The sequence below is a fragment of the Pieris brassicae genome, chromosome 6 (assembly GCF_905147105.1).
Source record: "Pieris brassicae chromosome 6, ilPieBrab1.1, whole genome shotgun sequence".
NCBI lineage: Eukaryota > Metazoa > Arthropoda > Insecta > Lepidoptera > Pieridae > Pieris > Pieris brassicae.
In genome coordinates this window covers 3,119,582-3,144,528 of record NC_059670.1, presented here as the reverse complement: position 1 = coordinate 3,144,528, position 24,947 = coordinate 3,119,582, and the positions used below count along the sequence as shown (strand labels likewise).

General features: G+C 33.3%; 1 protein-coding gene across 4 annotated transcripts in view; it reads left to right on the top strand.

The window, feature by feature from the left end:
- The first annotated feature begins 11,664 nt into the window (after positions 1 to 11,664).
- LOC123711232 overlaps positions 11,665 to 24,947 on the top strand; it is a 93,534-nt gene continuing 80,251 nt past the window's right edge. For all 4 annotated transcript variants that reach the window (XM_045663720.1, XM_045663722.1, XM_045663721.1 and 1 more), the window contains exon 1: positions 11,665 to 12,149. In XM_045663720.1, the coding sequence (XP_045519676.1) occupies positions 11,703 to 12,149 (447 nt within the window). In that variant the 5' untranslated portion in view covers positions 11,665 to 11,702. The remainder of the gene's footprint in view (positions 12,150 to 24,947) is intronic.

The window sequence follows — 24,947 nt, the reverse complement described above, 5'->3', positions numbered from 1 at the left end:
CATTACCGGAGATACAGTATTTTTACATCGAACGCCTACACAGCAGTCCATGACTTATGCATAGACTGCAAAAAATTATAACAATAAAAAAATAGATAGAAAAATGTCTCAAGACGGGGCGCCGTACATCGTGCAGGACAGAATCAACCTTTTGAATTATAATTCCCGGTTAGTATGATTAACATAAAGAGTGACAAGCTTATAAAAAATTCGATAAAAATTAAGATATTGGAGTCTCGAAACAATAGCCCAGACAGGAGACAGTTTTTAATGAAATTTTATTAAATTATGCAAAGCTTCCGTCGCACTTTAACATTTCAATACTAACTATCTATTATTTCTTAACTGGGTTGCGTAGTTTAGTTGATAAGCCGGTCTAAAATATTATTCAATGTTTAATAAATTTGTAGGTATAAACAAAATCATTATTATAAAATTCACACAGTATGTTCGCGCTAAATCAGTGTCAATCAAAGAAGGATGACTCGTCGATTTGACTTTGACACACGAACCGGAGATGGTAGGTGGTGGCCCGGCGTAATGGCGCAAGGGAGTTAAATTTTAACTGCTGTCGCGTGCGCACTAAATATATACCGCACACCGTATAGCATTTTTTTTATTAATCATTGAAGGATCCAGTGTTAAGTGGAGTGAGATAAGCCACCGTTGATAGTGCTAGTTTTAGTCTTATCGATTATTGGATTCCTTTTTTTATTATACTGACACGCGACAGCCGAACCAGCGCATATTATTTCACCGAGGAGCATCCTGGATATAGCTTCTGGATACCCAGGCCCACACATCTTTTGTTGTTCTGGTCTGGTGGAGCTGTATATGTACTATATCTCTTAGTTAGGCATATTTATTTTTCGTATCTTCTTTAACGTATTTTATGGTTCGTTAAGTTAAATTCTTACCTGTATAACGACAAATTTAATATAGATTTTTTTAAATATTATATGTATGTATATGTAAATATGTATGTATAAATCTATTATCCGTATTTCGTATCTCGTATTTCGTATTTAATAATATATTGTGCCTGATTTGAGATTGATGTGAGAATGATCATGCGTAATTAATATCTACCTACATCACTTTTTTCTAAAAATTGTTTCACAGTTAACGTTAGTAATAAATCTGTTTATGGTTGAACTTAATCGTATTGTTGATATTTAATTTTATTTTAATATTTTTATAAAGTTCATTTTGGAATAATTAATAATTATTTGTAGATAACATGGATAAAACAACACAAGAAAAGGCCGTTGAATTTTCACCAAACGAGTCGGAACATGTTCCAAGTTATTATTGCAAGCACGACGAAATTCGTATTTTTCTTATATTCAATCTTGAATTAAATATTTGTAACCGGGAATTAAACCAACGACTTTTATGTTATTTAAAAAACAAATTCTTATTATACTGATTTAGTTGTAATAAGTTCATTTTTGAGTTGATTGAGTAGTGAGTGTGCGTCTCTCAACAAATCACATCGTAAGGAAACAGCATGCCTTAGCCAAGGGACGGCGATTACGAAACAGATACATAACTATAAGGTTGTAAAGGTTGTACTTCCAATGGTTTTCTTTTAAGCTTTATCTGTGTATTATCTAGACGTTATAAACTTTTTTAATGAGAGAAAATTTGGCGCGGAATCATTAGTTTTTATCTTTTAGAATATAATAAAGATACACCCCCACTTTTGATGGAAGTTTAACAAGTCCTTCGCGTTTTTAATTAAAAGTTTCGTTTTAATGAGAAGGATCTTCCATCCTTTTAGCGTGATATTATTTTTTAATTATCAAGGAAATACTTTAGAGGAAATGTTGAAAGATATATAGCAATTAAATTATACAAAACAGATTCATATTATATACTATGAGAATATGAAAAACATTGTTTAGTAGAAAAATAATTAAACCGAATTGTTAAGGTTAAATATGTATAGGTAAACATTTTATGTGCAATTAAAATTTATTAGTAAAAAATTTCTTTGAAATTTCCATATAGAGCTTTGACCAGCAGTGATACTTTTTCCATTCGGGTACAGCTTTTCGTAATTTAGATTTAATTAAGTCAAGTTATTTTTTACAATGAAAGAAAAATAAATTACCTGTAAATGTATTGACTACATTAGTAATCCTCTTTATGCAATTCAGCGTTTAAACTCATAATCTAGATTTCAGAACTACATCGGGGGTTTGTTACCTAATCATATGCGTGGTCATGCACTAACAGCCACGTTTAACAACCGGTAGTTCACTCATATAAATCAACATGGATTTATCATAGTGTAGGCCAAGAAGCTTTAGATTTATTTTACAACCTTCACGACCTTCGTCGGATATGAAAAATTTTGCCCACAATATGACCTCTCTCAGACTACACTTTCGTGGTATACGCAAGCCTTAACAGGAATAAGAAAATAAGAGATCTAATTGGTTATATTGGGTTGTACAAAACAAAACAGATACAATTTTCTTTCTTTTCAATGTTCTTGGATTTGCTTAACTCCAGCTGATCCGTTGTGGCGGAACTTCCGAAGATATATTAAGCCTAACAATAATAAGTAAATATTTGCTAATATTTTCTTTAAAATAAAAATTAAAATTTACACTAGGTCCCCTTTGCGTGATGTTATAAACAATTACAATTGTACAACATTTTATTGGCCATTCTGTGACAATCAAACGATCTCTACAACATATTGTAGATTGAGATGGTATAGCACGCAAGATTAAAACTAGGATTACTATATTATACTTGTAATAAATAAAGATTCCGATACTCCAATGAAAAACTTAAATGACGTTAATATAGGAAAAGAAGCATCCTTCTCTCTACGTAAAACGGAAAAGTATTTTCCTGTCCCCTCATAAACTTAATTTACGAACAATTTTCACTTCTATCTCGAAGTAAATAAATTCCATTTTACCATCAATTGGTATACGGAAGTCTTATTCCTTGCTAGAATAGCGATTGATTTGAGAATAATGACTATCGTTTTAAGGAATGGTGTAATTTTGTGCGAAGGGCGTCAGAGCGTATTTTTGCGATTTTCTAGATACGATGCCTTTAGACAAGTGCCTACGGGTTGAGGGAACTAAATTGGAGATGATATCGTAGAAAGAAAATGTATTTTTACGTCGTGCCTCTTTTGTGAAATGTATAATATGAATCAATAGTGATATTTTTTTAATCTTTACATTATTTACCGTTGCCTTAGCTAGTGGAGCTTTGCTTGGTTCACGCATAACGGCGGCACAGATTAGGTACACTACACATTTATGACAAGTAGGTTGAGTGTAGTTGAGTACGAAGCAAAGATCGTTATTTTTTTATATATGTCACAGAACATAAAAACCTTAACTTGTTTCATGACAAGTTCCATCAAACTCATCCATTTCTACATTAACAAATTGTCGGACTAATTGAAATATCGTTAAACGTTTACGATTCAATGCCCAATATTAACTGACAAAATACGAACATTTCGTGAAATACTTAACTTTACGACTCGGCCACGAACTATACAACACTGTAGACACATTAAATGATCTTTATATATATAAATACTTACTACGTTTTATAAAACAAAGTCTCTCACCATCTTAGAAATTTTATGTAGTATTTAAGTGCTTAGTGCAATGCGAATGAAACCTGTTAATTTATAGTATTATAAGAGAGGCACTATATGCATAACCGTATGCATTATTATTATTTTTATTTTGCTTTAAGAATGATAAAGTACTCAAGGTGGGGCAAAAGTCAGGATTTGGTTTGTTTTTTTCATTGTTTGTCTTTATTTACGTACCTCGGCACCTTCGCACTCCGAACAAATATTATTAAATAAAATAATATATAAATATTCGTCGAGATTCGAATACTGTACAATATGGTATTTTTAAACCAGACAATAGTCTTAAGCAATGGTAAAATTCCATACTTCATTGAAAAAATTGTTTGACAAATCGTGATACTGGCTTTGGGCTTTTTTTGCAATCTGTAACGCGGGACAGTTAACCATGGAGGCGGAATGTAGAGCTAAGTTTTTTAAATTTCATAATTACTTAATACACATCACGAGCGTGTAAAACAGCCATACAGCATTAATTTATACATAACAAGGTGTGCATGCATCTAGCCCATTCGGTTGCAGTAAAAATTTATTAACAAGTTCTCTGATTAGTGGAACCATTAATTTTGCCAGCAAATTATTTTTTCTTATAAATTTTCAGTTATAAATATATATTATTAATGGTTTAAAATAAAGTATTAGTATTAAAGTAATTTTCATTAGTAAAAAATCCAATTATTTGTTTTTCTTTAACGATACTTTTTCATTTCTTCAAATGAAATATATATTACTTATAATATACTTGTTATATATAGGTAAGCTTTAGCACCCGTCTAAGTACATTACTTGGTGTTTCCAGCGAGTAGGGGATGGGTGTCAGAGCATCATGCCTTCCACTCTACCGGTCGCCACAAGCTTCTCCAAGATATACATAAGTCCAGAACTAGAAGAAGTAACTCAATTTCTATTAACATTTGGGTGTTTTTGTTGCATTGTATTGCAAAGTAACAATGTATTAAACATCCTTTACATCAAAGTTAATATGTTTCCCAAGTCTCCTATAATAGCCCTTAAATTTGTTAGCGATAACAAGTGGAGTACTTTTTCATATCAGTATCAAAGCGTTTCTTTTGATCTGCCGCAATTCCTTCGCAAGATATTCGAGGCACGTTCTCTCATAATCATGTTCCTATGTTCCAATGTTTGATAAAGCAGCGTGTCTTTTGCGAAAAATGACTTGAATCTGGAAATATTGAGCCGAAAGCTGTCCTAGCTTTTGCGAGTTTAATAGGAAATATCACCAATTCTTTGTATATAATGTTTTATGGGTAACAAGCGTTAAAATTATAGCTTTAATAATTATAATAGATTCGATAAATTGTGAAATGTATGTTATGTTTAAACATTTTTGACGGTAACTTTATATGGCTTAAAGTTGACATTGAGGACTTCAGTGACATTTACAGAATGTATCTTATAATATGATTAGACTTAGTTAATAATGAAATGGTTAACAACATAGTAATTAGTATTCAAACGCTACAGAACAGATCCTACGCTCGATGAGATGATGGGATGATGATGATGATAATGATGAATCCAAATAGCTTTTGGGTTTCTGAGACATACTAACTGAAAAAGATACTCACTAACAGATAATATGATTATTAGATGATAAGTGCAATATTATAATGCTTAAAATAAAATAAACATTTTAACTTAATAATTGCTGCCTAATAATACGTTTAAATTAAACTAATTTAACGAATATAATATAATATTTACGAAACGTCCTTTCGAGTGCGTCATTCCATTAAAACTACTACGTTACGGCAATAGATGGCGTTAATATTGCACCTTTTCAATATTTTCTGATTACTTATAAAATATGTGTATGTGATAAAGCAAAACGTATAAGGTTATAGATTCGCTTTATATAACGCTATATAAACGCACAAAAGTATAAAGATTATTGTTAGAAAATATTGTTAAAATAACCTCAAATTTTGTGTCAAATAACTAGGTTTGAAAATTAAAAACGGAAGCATTAGTATATAATTTTAGTTTTGTAATACAATCTTCAAAGCTTCCATTAAGCAAGCGTATGGTGCTCATAATACTGGCTATAAAAGGATATCTTCTTGTGATCTTTTAGTAACTGCTGAGGCTTACGAGAAAGGACAATCCGTATAATATTACCGTTTCTCTAAGAGACTTCCTCAAAAATACAATCGCTGTGTGTCTTACTTAGGGCAATAAATTAAAACGACATATAGATAAAATAGACAGATGAAAACTTTGTATTTTTTAAAATTTTTGTGTGCTTGTAACGAATTAACTCAATCAGTGGACCGATCTCAAAAAATATTCCGTCATTTATCACAGGCTATATATATTTCCATAATTTTAAATCTATTTCGGAACAGGCCGCTCCTGTATTGCTAAATGCTACTGAAAATATTTTTCATCAAGCAATCAATCATTTATTTTTATGTTAGTTATAATAAGATTTTATTGTTTCGGATTTAATATATATGTATTTACTATAAAATAATATAATCATACATTAAATTTTCACTCAAACATTTTTTTATGTAAAAGGTTTTAATTTTAAATGAAATAACATTGGTTATTAAACTATATACTTATCTTAACAAATAACCTATATTATCCCTATATAATCCAGTGGAGCTAAAATTAGCCTTAGATTTCATTTCATATGAACATTTTTATTTCATAGACAAGTAGGTGATTCCTGTCCTGTCTGATACATTACATTTTGAGGTTTGAGACATGTCGGTCTCATCAAATGTTTGGCTTCACCATACGAGATAGATGCGCGCATTGACAAATAGTCCTTAGGTGCACAAATTGAGGTCTACAACCCTCAGGGATGATAGTCGCTAATACTGCTCGTATATCTATATACAGATATTTAATAATACAATATACTATAGTTATATATTGCCTCTCTATCTGTTCATTAAAATCATTTCCATAATATCGGCTTAATATATAGCTCATACAACTAGCAAATAACGTTAAGTGAGTCACATTTTTCATTTCACATTAATTAAATTATGAATTTATACAAATCGTTGCTCTAGAAATTTTGTATCAAATAATAATTGAAATATTTTTTCGTTTCTTTCTGCTGTATATATGTGTGAATTGGTAATAATGGGTACGTTGCCTTTAAACTAAATATATATAACACATTTCATACAGATTCAGAAATAAGTAGTTAAGTCTTAAGGTTATGGGGGTTTTCTAGTTAAATGCACTGGCTACATACGCGTAGCATATATTAAATACATATGTATGTATATTCTATGTGTTTAGTAGCAAAGACTCGTCTTAGAGTTTATAGCAATAGTCATAGTAATGTATGAAGTCCCAATACCATGTGAATGCATTCCATTCAGGCATCGGTGAGACAACACTGCGCTTCATTGATAATACTTAGTGTAGGCTTTCTGAGTCTGACTTAAGTCAACAAGTTTTAAGGCAGAAGCGTATAGACCATCGATGATTTTTTAATTTAGCATCACACGATTCCTTCTATATAGTACTTAATACATTTGTAAATGTTCAAAACGAGACTCTTAACTTCTTAAGGTTTCTTCACCGTGTAAGCAAGTTCAGTGCTAATTAGTAGAGAACAGTGAGACGGGGATCAAAGAATAAAGTCTTTACTATAATTTGGTCAAGTTTTCATAATTTATCTGATAATTTCAGTCACAAAGAAATTAGTATAATGCACGAAATCTACTCGAACGATGCATAATTGTGAATCTGTTTTGTTCCAAATATGAGCCTATGTTTTCCATACAAAATTGTATATTTTACGTTGTGACCGTGGCGCTACACTTACTCTGAAATCAGATGATTTTCTTTACCATATTGTGGAGTGTAAAATGTGCTTTGATTCTAATGACCTTAGGATTTTCGCACGCGGAAGCCACTAGACATATTCACAAACGTGTTAAAGGCATGTAGGGTTGATAATCGAACACATACAACTACTTTGAATAGTTTGAGTATTCAGGCAAAAAGCGTTCCACTTATCCACTGTGAAATGTGACCCAAAAGGTTAAACTAGTAGGTCATTTAACGCTGGGTGTGTCAGAGTATACGAGTAGCATTTGTCTACATCCAAAGGGCACTGATTTTGGGAGGAATATATTACGGTGTCCCCTCGGAAGATAAATTGGTTTCGGCGATAGTGATGAACTTTTTGCTGGTGATGTATGAATAGAAGCAAATGCGATTGAGATGTTTAGGATTTTTGTTTTCCTTTTTAAGATGGAGTTCGTGATTTATCATTGTCAACATTATATACATGTTGCGTGCGAAATATTTGTTCTCAATATTTTTTTTTAAGTTGATAAATGTATCAGGATAGTTTTTTGTATAACAAACAAACGGGCAGGAGGTTCATCTGATGTTAAGTGCCGCCGCAGTTAGACACTCACATTGCCAGAGGGCTCGCAAGTGCGTTGTCGGCCTTTTAAGTTACAGCGAAAGTAAAGTTCAAAACGGGAAATCTATTGATTTATACGAAATACTCAACGGAAATATCATAGTAGTCTAATGAGGCCTTTGATCTGCAGTCGGATATGAAAACTAAACAACTGAGTTAGTCGATATCTTTGTCGGCCGAAAACATAACGTGACGAAATTTTTAAAATCTTTTCGTGGGCCAAGTCGCAATCTTTCGCACCATTAAGTATTTCACGCTCACCGCGTATGGAAATTGAACATAAAACGAAATATTGTGCTTCCCGAATAGTTTCTTTGGAAGATTTGTTGATATCGTCTAACATTCAGTGGAAATGGACTTCACCGTACTTATATTTGCATTAACAGTTCTGTTGGTATATGAATGTTTATGCTTGATTGAACTGTAACACCTTTTTGGTGCTGTGACATATATATGTAAAAGAGAAAGTTTTCCTCATTATTGAGGCGCTTATAATATAATATTTTTTTCATAGAATAGAACGTTCATTTGGTACATTCAGGGCTTTGAGGTTAAGTGCTAGTCTTTGCCCAAGGACAAGACGACTAGCGAGTTCGTAGGCAGGTCTTAAAAACATGTTCTGTAAGTTCATGTCCAATAGGTTCTTATTAGAATATTATAGATAAAGCTTACATTGAAGCAAATAATTGATAAAGAATATATAAGGATATAGTTTTGTTTTGTATGTGCAAAATGTTATGTCTCTCTGTCTGTTTAAACGATAAAAACAATTGAACGAATTTATTCCACTGATTCCTGAATACGGAAGAAATATCGTTAGATCTCAAAGGTGCCAAATACAAGAAATCAATGCGGGTAAAGCTAGTGTTTTAAAAAGTAATAACATTTACATACGGTTACAGATCACAACGATAATACATTAAAAGTGTTCAAAGTACAGTCAGTCTTATGGGAGTTATTTTATTTGTAAAACAATTACGACCTTTATTAGTTCTGTGGCAATTTGTCTACTTACTACTGGTAATAGCACGAGCAATAATTAGAAATTAATGTTGTGTCTCATAGTCTCAAAAATTGCGACGTTTGATATACAAATCATGTAGACAATATCAATAAATTAGAAAATGCTTTATACAAAATCCAACTGGGACGCTGTATTAAACGGAATAATATGAATCGATGTAACAATTTCAAGCAATTCCATTTAGTTACGACAAAACGAAATGATAAGGCTCTGAGGTTATCACGACATTTCGCTATCTGAGATAGGCTAGATTATTTGGCCTACTTTTGAGAATATTAAGAAACCTCATTTTCTTTGACGTCATATTACTTTTATATTCACTTTAAAATAAATAACAATGTAAATTGCTTTTTATTTCAGAAGCGTGTGTAGTTTAGTGTCGACTCCGCACTTAGACTAGACATAAAGCCGGCTTAGCTTCTTCAAGGAGTTCAGGAGTTTCCTGGGTTCTTCGCAGGGAGCCACCTAACTGCTCCGCAGAAATCTGTTGGTTGGGAAGCCACAGCCACGCATTCCCGGACTACATGGGTACTGATTCCTGACTAAAACAGCCTCTGCACAAAGGGCTGTCTGTTGCGACAACAAAAAGATGTTTATTAAGAAGACAGGGGCCCATAATTTTCACTATCATGATTTTTAGGTTGATTCTGTTGGAGTTTAGATGTCGCTTTGTCAAACATTTTCCTGACCTTATATGCAATAATGAGTCGCAGTTTAAGCTAACATTACTCATGTAAATAAAACATTTAAAAGCAGATTAAAAATGCAAGATTTCAGTGTATGTAGACTGTGATAATTAAGTGATCCCTGTGTAAGTAGGGCAACACAGTTACGGGCCGTGGAACTGCGATGTACAGGTCATGCCACTCAACGCTTGGATCCTTTTCATTTGCATACAAATATTTAAAAAAAACAGTGGCGCTACAACCTTATAGGCCTGTCCCATGGTCTTTTTAATAGGCAAATTGACGACAAGCCAACTGGCACAGACCATTGGGGCACTGGTGCACAGCCGGAGTTCGAAGCTACGATGGAAAGATGAGTCGCACGAAACACATCAACACGGCTCTGAAACATATACAGATACTTTATATCTATTTATGTTTCAGGTGGATGTAGACCACTCAACCCAAAAGGGAAAAAAAGCAAAGGATAGGATGGCATACAGAAAGCAGCGGGAGTAAGACGCGGAACTGAGAAGAAGATTAAGGATGTTTGAGAAAGTGAGGCTTGATACCGCATAAGTTAATTTAAATTAGTTTAATTTTAACTGCAAATAAAGGCTGATAATTAAATCGGACTCGCGATTTAATTATAAAGCGCATTGAAATTGAGCTGCGCATTCTAAATTCCAAATTCAAAATTAATCCAAGTTTAAAAAGGTGTTCGTTGCTTCAAATACTTGACTATCAATTTCTTAAGTCGATACCATTCGATACCATTTAGAATACTGAGTTTCGTGGATGACTTCGTAAATTAAAAAAAATAATAAGAGGTGGAATTCCACTGAGGTGGAATGGAGAGCATGCTAAACATTAAAAAGGTACACAAGATAAGACAAATAAAAATAAGATCAAAGGCGATAGAAATTGATGCCCTAAGCCACGCAAAAAATTTCAGTGGAAGTAGAGGTATCATGTAGCGCACCTCACGGATCACAGGTGGACGAAAATAGTAACTATGAGAGAGAGAGAGAGAGAGAGAGAGAGGCCCACCAGGCAAACGCTACAGAGGCAGACCTTACGCTCGATGCGATGGAGACGTCAAAAAATCGCGGGTCGTCAATGGATTCAAATAAAGGAAGATGGCGAGACTTGGAGAGGGCCTTTACCGGAGAGGGTTCCTGATGTATACTAACTGAAAAAGATATTTACTAACACAGGATAATTAGATAATGAGAGAATCAGGTAATACATTTAGGGTTATTAAAACCTATGAGGTGCGTGGAAAGTTATTAAAAAAGTTATGTACGCTCAAATAAACCTCAACACTCGTAGTTTCAGTTACCAAAATGAGATAAAACAGGTTCAAGAAGTTTAATGAGTAACAGCTTTAGGAAAAGTAAACTTTGCACCGTTTTCCCGTTTGTGGGTAATTAACTGTCGTACTAAGCAAACAAAACATGTTACATGCTTGGGAAAACCGGGACTACTGATTTTCATTCTTTAAACATATACATATTGCGGTTATATATAGCTTATGTTTTAAGCGATGTCTCCAATGACCTTCATACAATCCAACTGTTTTAATTTCAATTCTATTGATAGTGTTAATATTATTTATTTATTTTATAATTGAAAATTTGCACCGGTTACTGTCTTGATCAGTTAAATAACTTTGTGCGTACTGAGCTAAATTTTTCTTCATGATAGAGCTTTCTTAAAAGGTAGAGCCATTGTTTCACATTCATGACATGTTATACATAGGCACCTATAAGAACGCTAAACGAAACGATTATGCTACAAAATGTCAAAAAGCAAAAGCACGTAGGTCTAGGGGCGGCGACCGCGGCTTACGGCGGAGTGAGGGGGGATTAGGGGAGCGTGGCCGCCAGTTTCTCGCTGTCTGCCGCGCCGCGAGTACGTCTTGTAATGCGCCGCGCGCTTTGACGCGACATGGCCTCGTCTACGAACGGCAATATCGTCATCGAGTGGTTGCGATCGCTCCACCTGGGCCAATACGCGGAGAGTTTCATTGATAACGGTTATGATGACTTAGAAATATGTAAACAGGTCGGGGAACCCGATCTAGACGCGATCGGAGTTCTTAACCCGGCACATCGTCAAAGATTGTTGCACTCTGTAAGAACTTTGAGAGAAGAAGGTGCAGCGGCTGTGTACTTTACCTTGGAGGAGGCCGCTGCTGCTCGAGACTGCAGATGTGAAGAAGAAGTCCGCAAAGAACAAGCGGTAGCAGCCGTTGAACCGGCAAAATATGCCGACGAGTATGAAGAGGGTAAAGCGGAATTAGTGAAAATTCCACGTATCCAGCTGAAGAGGCTGCTACGTGAGCGTCTAGCTCAAGATGGGATTCGCTTGAGCCTTCAGCCATACTCCACAACGGTCAGTGTTTTTTCGGTGTGGCAGTGTCTCTTGCGGCTGTGTTTGTGATTTTCAGTGTGTGGCGGTAAAAAGTTTGAATGAAACGAGGCCGCGTAGAGGCACTGCTCGCGCCTTGTTGTTTCTTTTCGAACTTGTGTGGTTCAGCGTCTTGGACGCTTCAGGCATACGAGTTGTTATAAAATTTGTTGCGTGCGTGATTTCCCCGGAGATGAGAACTTCGCTCGCCTTCCCTGTCGTGAGAAGATTGTAATCGCGTGCCTCTCAGCTTTAAATTGGGATTTACGATAAATCGCACAGCCTGCTTTGGCTGCTCGGGGCATTAATTAGTAATACGATTCGTCTTAACACGAATAGGACATAGTTTTCAATCTTCACGAGGGATTTAAAGACGTAGGTGTACTAATAATCAGCGATTCCATAATAATTTAATGTAAAGCTAACTATAGAATGATCTCAGCACAAGCTAGTACTCTTCCATAATATTTTCCTAGTTAGTGAAGCTAACTAGGTAAATATTTAAAAGTACATGTACATATACCGTATAATAACAGTAGTTTTTTTTTAATATTTGGATCAATGTCTTATAGCAACTTAGTTGACAAAAATAAAAGACATGGTTCATGTTATTCCGTTTCCACTAAACTCGATAAACTTATTTCGTCACCAGCAGTTTTAATGTTTTTTAAGAAGTTTATAACTAAAATGCCAATACGTTGAGAGCTTAAAATTTATGTAAAATATAAAATATCAATCATAATTACACATGAGCGCTGCAATCCAAAATTATACCTGCTCGTAACTGGTTCTTCATTACTTTCTTGGTGGTTAAGTATTTAGCAGCCGTAAGCTTTCTTTGTTTTCCATACGACAATATGTTGTTCTTAATAATTTGCCTGACTGTAATAGCTTTTTACTACAATGGTTCTTTAGGTATTCTACAATGTAACACAACCTAGGTTTGAAAGGGGAATAAACGCGAAGCGGTCAGTATGATTTACCGCCTTTCTAACGGATGGTAATATTTTACATGGTCATTTCATAGAAACTGACGTTGTTAGGACTTTTCACGACAGGCCTATAAAGTAGGCAGTAAAATATGGAATTGACATGTATTGTTCAAGGAAATTGCTTATTAAATTTGTATTTCTAATGGGATTTCAGTCAATGACTAATTTACTCCCGCCTCACAGGTTCAATAAACTAGTTCCGCAGAACAACAGCCTAATTTGCAGTACTTTATTGTTTACGTTTTTTACTCCATAACTATACTACTGGCTTTACTAGGTAATTATAACTATGAATGAGTCAGATTTTAACACACCTTATCTATGTTAAAGATTGTAAAGTGGCGAGTCTGGCGTAATTATTGTTCGTTGATTTTTACCGGTTTTCAAAGGAGAGTATTGGAAACCTGTTCTAAGCGATGGATGCAAGGTCCTGGGCCGGTATATATGGGGAATTATTGGACGATAAAGACAGTAGGCAATGGATTCTTGCAAGTAGAATAATATAGTATGTAAATTAAATGCCTGAGAAAGAGATAATTTGTATGAAAAGGCCCTGATGCGGGTATTCAATCATTTTGATTCACTAAATGTTTAAACTCAAAAATTGTAGGCGCTTTTAATAGTTCAAAGGTTCCCAAAACGTCTATAGAACAAACATTACGTTATGAAACATTAATTATAGAATCGCAAATGTAAATACAGTTTTCAACATTATGAACCCGGATAAATGATTCCGAATCATGTGTTTACAGTGTGATTTTAAACCCTCTACCTGGAATTCCTTTTACGCGTTCCCAAACAATCCGTTAGTTTTTGCTAGTCCATTTGTTGAGCGATTACGCCGGAAAGGCTCACAAAGCACTGACAAATTTCGGGGGAGTATCAATATCGTAGTTCCGAGTTCCCGACTATTAGCCAATATTTATGTCCTGTTGACATCCATTGTTTTGTTACTATTAAATTCCTAGCTTTTATTTCGGTTACTTTTAGTCAGTTGGTATTCGCCTATATGTGACTGCAATATTTAAAGTTTAGAATCCATGAAAATAAATCATTATTATTGCACAGTTTATAGTAATACGACATTAACTCAAATATGTCTAAATAAAATTACGATAATCTCTATGAATGAAAAAAAAAGTAGTTTTCGAAAAGAAAAAGGCTTTTGGAAGGTTTATAGATCGGTAATGGTGTTGTAAAAGACAATATACTGTGAAAATTATTTGTGGTAATTTCTGTAAATATGTATAAGAAAATTTGACATCACAATATAATTATAAAAAGTGGCCCGAAAATGTTTCATTAAGGCAGTTTAACTACTTAGAGCAGTTTCCATACAACCCAGGAATTTTACACATCTAAGGGTCCAAGTTGAAACCGGAAGTATAACTTTCAATTTAAAGCATGTAAAATCATCAATAGGTACACACAATAAGAACCAAGTGAATTTGAATTTTTATTTTTCAATTGTATCAATTAACACCCATTTCCTGTTTTAATTATTTCTGCTTGGTGAATATCAAAGTAAAAATGTGTTAAATAATTCCCTATGAATTCCGGACAGATGTTAGATTCATGTAGATATCCGCCCTCGTAAAACCGTAACTGATAGTGTGCTTTGTACTTATTTGATCCCATTATGATCAATCGTTTTCTCAATGTTGCTAATTCTATTGAATGGTACGGATGTAATGGATTATACGTACATTAACGCCGTCATAAACGTTTATTGATGCGCTAATGATGCCTAATTATCAATTTTAGATAATAAAATACGTTAAAAACATATCACAGGTAGCGACAGGATTCCTATCTTATAAGTAATATACGTTTATTTAATTACATCTAGAATATTATAAGTGCAGTGTTTTAGCACTCGAAAACCTCGTTTTTTGTGTGTATGTTACGGGTGTTTGGTTTTATAAGATGCTGACCTAATAATATATTAAGACTTGAAACTGAAGCAGTATAAATAAGTATCCATGTGTATAGTCTATGATAAATGATGGGATTGTAGTTATGATCTTGTATTTATGGCAAGCGCATAATAATGATATGTTATATCCTAATAATAAAAACAAACCATGAGAGGCGTGGTCTAAGAAGACGCGGACGTTTGCCTTCACCGTACGAGCTCACGTTCATAGCGCACAGAGAGACAACCTACATCTGATTTAAAAGGACGACCTCAAGATTGAGAGTCGCAAACGTTAGCACTAAGCCAATACTGTTCTGTGTAGCCACGTAAAAAAGAACTGGGAGCCTGTAAAATAAGTTATGTAAATGAGACGAGGGTAGAAAAGGTCACTCGATGTAACAACGAATGCAAAGTTAATTCTCTTTTTTTAATTCTCGCACGCAACACTAATGTGATAATCTAAGCTTACAAAGCAGTTTCTTTAATTAGTGTTAAAATAAAGAAAATCGCGTTTATTTCAAGCGATTTAATTTTATGACAGAAATCATGATTCGTTTCTCACTTGTCGGGTACTGATTTTTGTTGATGTTTTGAGGTGTGTCGAGTCACAAATGTTATGAATGACTAAATAATTGAACGTAAAACTTGTGTAATTGTTTACTAGAAGTAATTATAAATGTATTATTTATAACTTAACTTCTCTGCTGTTGTACTTTAGTATGCTTAACAAGATTCCTTGTTTAGCAAAGTTTTGACAATTCCAAAGAAAAACTACTTATAATTTCAGTTTACTTAAGGATTTAATACCACAGTGTTGAGTTGTTATCAGTTTTATGTCCGAAGATATTTCATATTTGCAAAGTCCGGGTGTTTTTTGTTTTCGTTTTTATTTAAGTTATTTCTACAGGTGTTGAATGTCCCTTGCATAAATTTATTTACTTATTAAATTATTTAAAGTGACGGGTTTTGATTACAATCCGTTTATATCTGTGTCACAACTTTCTCTTATTTCTCTGATAAATAATGAAAACGACGCCTGTTAACTTATTCTGTGCAATTGAAGTTTTACGTTGTATAAATATAGATTTAAGCTTCGCCAAGGTCCAATAAAAGCTCTACTATAAAAAATTAATTTTAGTTTATAAGACCGTCTATAAAATTCTTATATTAAGCCGCAATTTCTGCATACTATAATGGCCTGGTCGACATGATTAAAACCTGGACAATCATTTAATTTACAGTTTTATTTATATAATCGTTCATGCATGTTCTAGTAACTTTTAAATCTTGCCTTGGTGAAGGTTACCCATTAAAAACTTAAATTGATGGGTTTTCAAGTTCTTTTCTGTTCTCGTAACAGTTCCATGGCGGATGTGATGCCCGCCGACTCATTTACGTTCGCAACCACAATTTGTTCCTTCAACCAACCCTTTGCTTTCCCTGAGTTTTGCCTGTTTTATAATAATCAGTGTTATGTGTATTCCACGTTGTTAAAATTCCTGTTAGATCTATATCGTTATCTTCCAGAGCTAACTTATTGAAAAAAGGAGAGAAACTAGTGACACAGAGTCAGTTTTAATAAAAGTATCTAATGTTCGCTACAATATAATATGCTCATTGAATTAACAAATTTTATTCACGAACGATCTGTCAAGAAATAATGTGATTTTCGTCTGTTATTTAGTATTTATCTTAAACTTTTAAATATACTATTTACCATATAAACAGCAATTACCTTTTTAAACTGGATGGTTCATGAACTCTACATACGATATTAAGTATTAAGATTTCAGTATTTCTTATATTTGTTTAGAGAACAAGCAAGGTCATATACTTGTATAATGTGTTACAAATTATTCATTCCATATTGCTACAACAAAACGACGTGAGATTTTTTTCGAAAGCTTTTTGCCCCAAGCTATCAAATATTCTAGAATTCATTTGATTCGATTAAACTACTAACTGAGATTAGGTCCATTTTTTGTAGTCTAAAACCCAACTCAAATGGTAATCAAAATGCTATTTTACATCGCGTGAGGATAATTTGAAAATATAACAGAATTCGGCGATGAATAAAAAATCAACTTCACAGGGAATTTACATTAATATTGATCAAGTTACATATGTGTATGTATTGCCTGACCAATCAAATATTTTATTGTGGAATGACTCGATTTATAACTATTGTTTTATTTTATTATATACGCAATACGACGTTATATACGAGTCATACCATATTTTTCGTGCATATAATTATTTTTCTAGCGGTATCTTATTTCGAAGGTTGGCGATGACCACAGCTTTAATTTTGGATGCCGCGCTTCTAGACAATGATTTGGTAATTTGACCATTACCTATGATTCTTCAACCAAGTCTGCGTCTAGATTTCTTTCTGCCTGCCACTTTGCCTTGAATTATTAGTTGGAGGTCGACTTTTTGGTGTTACGTAAGACATGTCCAGTTCGCTTGTGTTTTTTTTTGAATGGAATCTCGCTGTTGGCCTTAAGGGCCTTTACAGCTCAGCTCGGGCTGTTTTGGCGAGCGTAGCTCGGCCAGAATCGCGTTTTATCCCGCGGCTAGCGCAAGGGCGTCTCCTGTGAGACTCGAACCTCGGCTTGGGCCGTCGCGGGGTGGTCAATCGCCTGAAGGGCAGGACGGATGCTCACTGGAGTGCGAAGTAAAGGTCCTCGCCTTCCCCGGTGAAGGCAGTTTTTTACCCTAATGCTTGTGTGACGTGTCAAAGTTCCTTTTGTTAAACGTCAAAAGCATTTCTTTGTTCCCCAGAATTCTATCCAGAACGATGGTATTTTTATAATATAATAATTATAATTTATTAAATTATTAAAAAGAAGTAACCATCAATTTATTTTATATTTTTAGATTCAACAATCATAGACTTGACATTTGATAATATTATTCAGTGTAGTACCGAAGCATCTTATTATGTATTAATGTATATAGTGTAATATCGTAGTTTTTATTGTATGAAATGTTTTAACCGATTTCTACGTATTTTATGTAATGATCGTCGATCAAAATCACTTATGTTCTCAAACATGTCTAGATTCGCTTCGTAAAAACAATGCAAACAAACAAAGCCACTTTAAATATTATATATAATTTGCGAGGTCATTAAATATATTAAGTCTATGTTAAAAAGTTGTAAGGTACATAGATAAACATTACGAATGTTTATTTATTGAGTTCTTAAAAAGCTAACGTTAGTGTTTTGTTTCTTAGAAGTCGCTGTTCAAAATAACCTGTCTTTTGTTTCTCTTCGGTAGCTTTTCAATTGTTTATAGTTGGTTTGAAGATAACGGAAGTTCTTTGTAAATATTGCATGGGCAATAGATAAAAGATAATTTGACATAGAATAATACATCTTGACGATGTCGGTCGGTTACTTTTAGGACCCAAAACATCGTAAAATAATTTTGTAGCTTTGTAATTGATGAAAACATTTTCTATATTCCTTCGATATTAAAGAAACTATGTTACTCAAGGATTGTTTCTTAGAATTTCCATTGGATCTAATATAAACGTCCTTATCATTAAAAAACATTTCTTACTGAAGCGAATTTCACAATGAGATTCTTTTAAACGTGAGACTAAAAGTCTTAAATGAAATAAAGGGTACTTTAATACAATATTACACATATAAAATTACTTTTATCCAGGACTTACGTAAAATCAATAATACTTCGTAGATAGTTTTATAAATGAAATCTTTTATCTCGATCTGATTCATCTCCCATTTAACTTAAAAGCACGCTCTCCGTGCTTTGTAAAAAGGCTTTAGTTCGCAAAGTTTGAATCCAAAACTTTTGCCAAAAAATAGGTACTAGTTGGATCAAGCGATTGGCGACAACAGGAGAGTTTAAATTAAATACTAACATTTATGTAATTCCAAAGGCTGGGCAATTCGCTTTCCAGCGTGCTATGTTTCAGAGGTCGTCATTTGACATGGGTTGTTCCTAATTAAAAGACCTTGTTGTTTATATGAAAAATATTAGCTCCTCCTGAAATATTTTTGACAAAAATATTAAAGCAGACTTGTTTTACGTCATCATTTAATACATCGTCAAGCCCGTGGTTAAGCTTTGAAATCGCAATTTAATTTTATCTGTCACAGAAAAGCTCTTTTATCGCAACAATCCGAGGCCGTTGCGAATTGGACAATAGCAAAATTAATAAACGCGTCGGAAATTTTTCATTTGCACCCCGTCTAACACTACGTGTTAGCTTTGCGGATGCCCAAACAAACTAACATTTTAAAGTAAGTAATAAACGCTCAGCAAATTTGTCCATTGTCAACATTTATGAAACAATGTTTGGCGCTAAATTTTATAGTTCAGATAAACCTAGTTTCTATTATCCTGGGTTTGTTTATAGTCAGAATTTTGGCCAGCCTTTTGTGAGCTATAAACAATTTTTTGGGTCTGAGCATCGTTCCGATGACCTTACATATAAAGAAAAATCATTGTTGAACAGCCGTGCTTCGACAAGCACGAAATAAACAGTTCTCTGGTACCTTCCGACCTACCCAATTCTTATGTTAATTTTTAAGTTCTTGAATGAATAAATCGTTATTAAAGAGAATTTACAGTTTTGTGAAAAAAGGTTGTGGCATTTTAAATTGCTTCGGGCACAGAATGAGAAAAAAAAATATGTTAATCAGCAAATTTATTCTGGTATAAAACGAAGTGTTTATTTTCTTATCTTTTATGTTTTAAATTTTAGTACTTCAGTCTCTTACAGAGAAATATACATTTTATCTGTTTATTTAGGTGATAACTGATCATGTTTTGATAAGCATTACCGTGAATAAGAATTACTCGGTAATTCAAGTTTTTCGGACTTTGTTGGTTCGTCATAAGTAAATAATCTGCCCGATAATATTTACTTGTATGAACTTATTTTATTAACGACAAAGTTATTAAAGAATTTTCAGCGTCGTGCACTCACAAGTATGATTTTTAAAGAGTTTGGACGTTAAATTATATATGTAATACTATAATAAAACGACTGTTTATCTTCCTGTAACGCGCAAATACGCGTAAAGATTTTATATCCGAGTGTCAGAGATAATCTATAATCAATCATGAATATACCACTGTAAACAAAATATCTGTGCGAAATGCTAACCGACTTGTCAGAAGACTAATAAAATTCAAGGAATAATGTATTTATACAATTTGTTATTCGAGTTTTATTTGTTTCTGGGGCGGTTATAAAAATCCACACTCTATTTTTGCCTTTTTCTAAATGCCGCAAACGTCCGACTATTCGATTTTGCGATTTTTTGAATATTCACGTTTCAATTCTTCCTATACAGTTGAGTCTGTCGTTGTAAAAACTTTTTTGTTGTAAAATCAACTATAGTACCGTCTTTTGTCTTTTTGCAGAATTCCGTGATACATAGTTTGCATTGTTTCTAATTTATGTTATATTGCGTTTATGGTTATGGTATATACGAGTTCGCGCCTTGGTCAAGCGCTTGTTCATAGGGGGGTTTAATTCCAGGAAATACAATTAATAATAATAAAATCTTTATTCATGAAAAATAGGTTGTGACATAATTCATCTATCGCTAGTCCCCACACCAGGGAGTCCCTGTGTTGTGGTTAACTAGACAACAGTTAGTCAGTGGTACATGGTACACGTTTCAAACAATAAAAAAATAGGTTTAGTATTATATCTAATTCAAGACCTTAAGTATGTGTGAATGGGTGTGTGTGAGTTATAAGCGTGAGCTGTGTCTGTGTTAGTTTTTGTCACCTTAGAATCAAGCCAAGATACGTAGTAAGGCCTCTGTAGATTTGAAATCCAATTCAGCGAGCGTAATTTTGATGTGATTTGTGACGTTGCATCTGGATAGTTTGACTTTCTCTGAAGCCAAAAAGATTAAATTAGTTAGAATTAAAATGTTCTCGTATCGTATATAAAAGCATTTGTATTGTTAGTTTTCACTTTGCGCTCGGCAGAGATTTGGCGACTCTAGGCTTTCTGATTCTTCTAAAAAACAAATCTGTGAGGTTTTGTTATCTCACTGGCTGAAACGTAATATTTTTAAATATTTTTCAAGTACATATAAATTTTTCCCGACCCGTCAGCCTTACTTCGTAAACATATTGTTTTGCCCCCGCTATAACCTGGATAGCCCGTTATTTTCGTATTACCCCATCAATTGATGCAGACGAACAAAAAGTTTAATCAATAATCACCGGTATACAAAATTCAAACTTTGATTATAATGATAGCCTTCCTGTCTCCGGTTAGTAAATTGCTTTTCGGGCACTGTCGAGATGGAAAATTAGTGTTTCAATTATAATGATTATGTCTACATAACTTATGGCAATTTGCGTTTTATATGCTATATATGGTTTTCCACATTATTCATAAATGCTCTACTCGAAGTTCTACACAAGTGATAAAGACAAAATAATCCATAGTAGGTATTGGTAAAATACAAATGACTTATATAAATCAAATTTGAATACGAAATAACACGGTAGATTATTTCCGCGTTATAGGAAAGGTTAAATAAAACTATGTTATGAACGAAATATGTTGCGTACATTATAAATGTCGTTGTAAGAGTACCGTGTTATAAGGAGGCTGAACTATCATCCGAAATATTTTAATTGATGTTTTTGATTTTCGGCTATTTTATATATTTTATGCACTTGGTGATACTAGTCGCAAGTAGTTTAATATTTACACATTAATATGGACTAAGTAATACATATATAACAGTTAATATTAAACGTACGTATCTCACCATTACGATACATATCGTTTACCTGAATCATCGTAAAGACCATTGATACGATCTTACGTTAGTAATTTACTATCTAATTACATTTTAACTTTTTTTAAACAATTCTAATTTCACGGTCGATCTCGCGCACCCGATTTCGAAGATACATCTCGGTATGAATGGGCCGATAAACCTCCAACTTAATGGCCGCGTGGGCAGGCACGTTTAGAGCCTTTTTTTGTATCTGTCAAGCAAGGCGCCTATACGCGATACGTCTCCCAGCGGGTGTCAAACCTGCATACTTATTCACTTAATTTATGACCTTAATTTATTGTACTTTTCGCCTTCGTTTTACCCGTATTCAATTTGTATAATTAGTTTTTACCATAAGTGGTAAAGTTGCATTATTTTTATTAAACTCTACAGTCTATAATTTTCTAACTAAGTACTAGATTTTAAGAGGCATTTGGAATGGCTTTCCCGTGTGCTGTCATGTTTGTTTATATTTATTATTTTTCAGTGAACCTTCTGCAGGCTACATCCAAGTAACTTTATATTTTCGTCATCTTTCTGTATCTATTAATCTCCTTGTTTCCAGATAAATAAATAATGTATTTAATTTATTACTAAAGTCAATTAGCATATGCTTTTAAATTTTCATTTATGCTTACTACAAGACGCTTATATGTTTTTCAATTTAGAAATGAATGAATATTCAATGAATATTACTTCTTGAAAAAAAAAATTATTATCAACTTGGACACTTGTTTGCAAATAGGTTATCTGCCAATTGTGACTGCTAAAGCAAAATATAATAATACTCTCGCTAATAATGAAACTCACCCTTACGATTGCGCCACAGAGGCAAAAATAATTACCATACAATTCGTCCATCTTATAACCGGATCGCGTTGATATATTGCATTTTATTTAATGGGATTCATCACCATTTAAATTTTCTTTACAATATATATAATATTTTTAATAATTTCAGTTCTCGGTCAATTCAAGACTGATCGAACAATTACAATTACATATTGAAATGGCCGTTACATACCGTAACGTAATTAAGCTTGCTCTAAGGACTCGAATAAGTCTTCCAAATTAAAATATAATCAGCTAATTATCTATTACCTTTAGTGCACTCGAAATACCAAACATAAACGATTGCTGAGTAACAACGGTATCTGTAATTTAAAATATATTTTCCAACACTCATAGAATGAAGCGCTCCCAAAAACTTTATTCAATACTAAAATCGCTTGTCATAGTCAAAAATAAAAACTAAATTTATTTTCTACGTTAAAACGAATAGTCAGGGCGCAATGAAAATAACAGTTTCGATAGCTCCAATTTTATTCAAACTACGAAAAATCCCAAATTGTTTTGCAATAATAGGTTTCAAATTGTTTCCCTCACTGTAATTGATTAAGTGAAAATGAAAGGATACGAAATTCCATTAGCAACTTACTGCTTAGATTCGAAGTGTCTAACCCTATTATTAATTATACCGTCGAAATTTTTGATTTACGAGTGTATTGATTAAGAGGCTTTTGAAATATCTATGATAATACGAACTATATGAACACGTCCAGCTCCTAGGACGCAATCATGATTATTAATGTATATTTATCCTCTTATTACATTAAGTTATTTGTTGACATAAATTATATTTGGAATAACTAAGAAGATCCGTTATGTATTTTTTTATCTGTAGTAAAGTAAATATATTAATTATACAATCAAACTAAAAGGTTTTTGTTTTAAGAAGTTTTGCTGGACTTAATTGCTGTATAATATATCAAACGTAAGAAATTTACACGCGGCTAAGTTTTTAATTTATTGGTTTCTTGGGAATCTAGGATCAAAGTTTTCATATCCATTATACCCGAGCACGTCGAGATAGATCAGATAAAACTTTTTCTTTTCGCAGCATGCATTATTATTTCAATAATGCACGAATTTCGTTCATTTTTGTTATTGAGTAAACTACGCATAAAATACTTTGAGATTGCTAATTGCTATCAGAGCTGTCAGTCTAATATTTTAAGTTTTTGTTGTAGTGGTTTGATTTAGGCAAGACTATTCCGAGCTCATGAGATATTTCTTAATGAACACTTGCTCATACGGTAAAAGAAAACTGCGCGATGAAGCCAAAGTTAGACCCAAATATCTACGACAAGTAGTGGTTAAATTTAAGCAAGACTCTCAATGCTGAGCTCGTGAGATTTAATTACGGCTGTTTTCAAATTAATTTTCTTAAACAGTTGTTTGTACGGTGAAAGAAAACCGTGAGAGGAAGCCAAAATTAGACCAAAATATCGACGACTTGTTTCTTAGACAGGCTTAAACAAAAATGAATTTCAAATGCTAATTTTCCTACAACGTATTTTAAAATTAGAACAAAGTTATTTTAAAGGATAACGTTTTCGCAACACCGTTATCTTTTTCCATACTTTATCTATGACTCAAGAACAATTCGTGTAAATTGACTCCCGTAAAGTGAGTCAGATTTGTGACAGGGCCGAGGGAAAATATTGTCCTTTTTACAACTTGGGACGGAATAGCGGTACAATGCATTCTTCGTTGTTATGTTCGGTCAACAAAAAGGCTCTGTTTTTTGCTGACTCCCGCTAAATTAAACAGGGAAACTGATTTTAGTTTACTTTTTGGCGACGGCAAAGTGGTTTTCACGATTGGAAGTTGTCATTTTAAATTTCATTTCCTGAAATGCGATCGGCATTGTTATGATCATTCAATTATTTGTTTTGCTTTATGATCTTATGATATATATGTGTTATGTTTTATAAGTTGATTTAATAGGATGACTGCAAAAAGAGGGTTTCAATTTTGACAACTATTTCTTGAATTAATCCCAACAAAATTCTGTTTTAAAATTGGAACAAACTGAATACGTATTTTAATCACTCAAATCATTTTGGTAATTTAAGTAAGAATGATATGTTAGACAGTTGTTTACAAACTGTGACATCTGGACTAAACTACAAAATTATTATCAAAAATCTAAGATTATCAAACTTGTAATTTTATACACTTGGTTTATAAAAATTGGTACTCAATATTAATATTATATATCGCTTATAAGAACAATA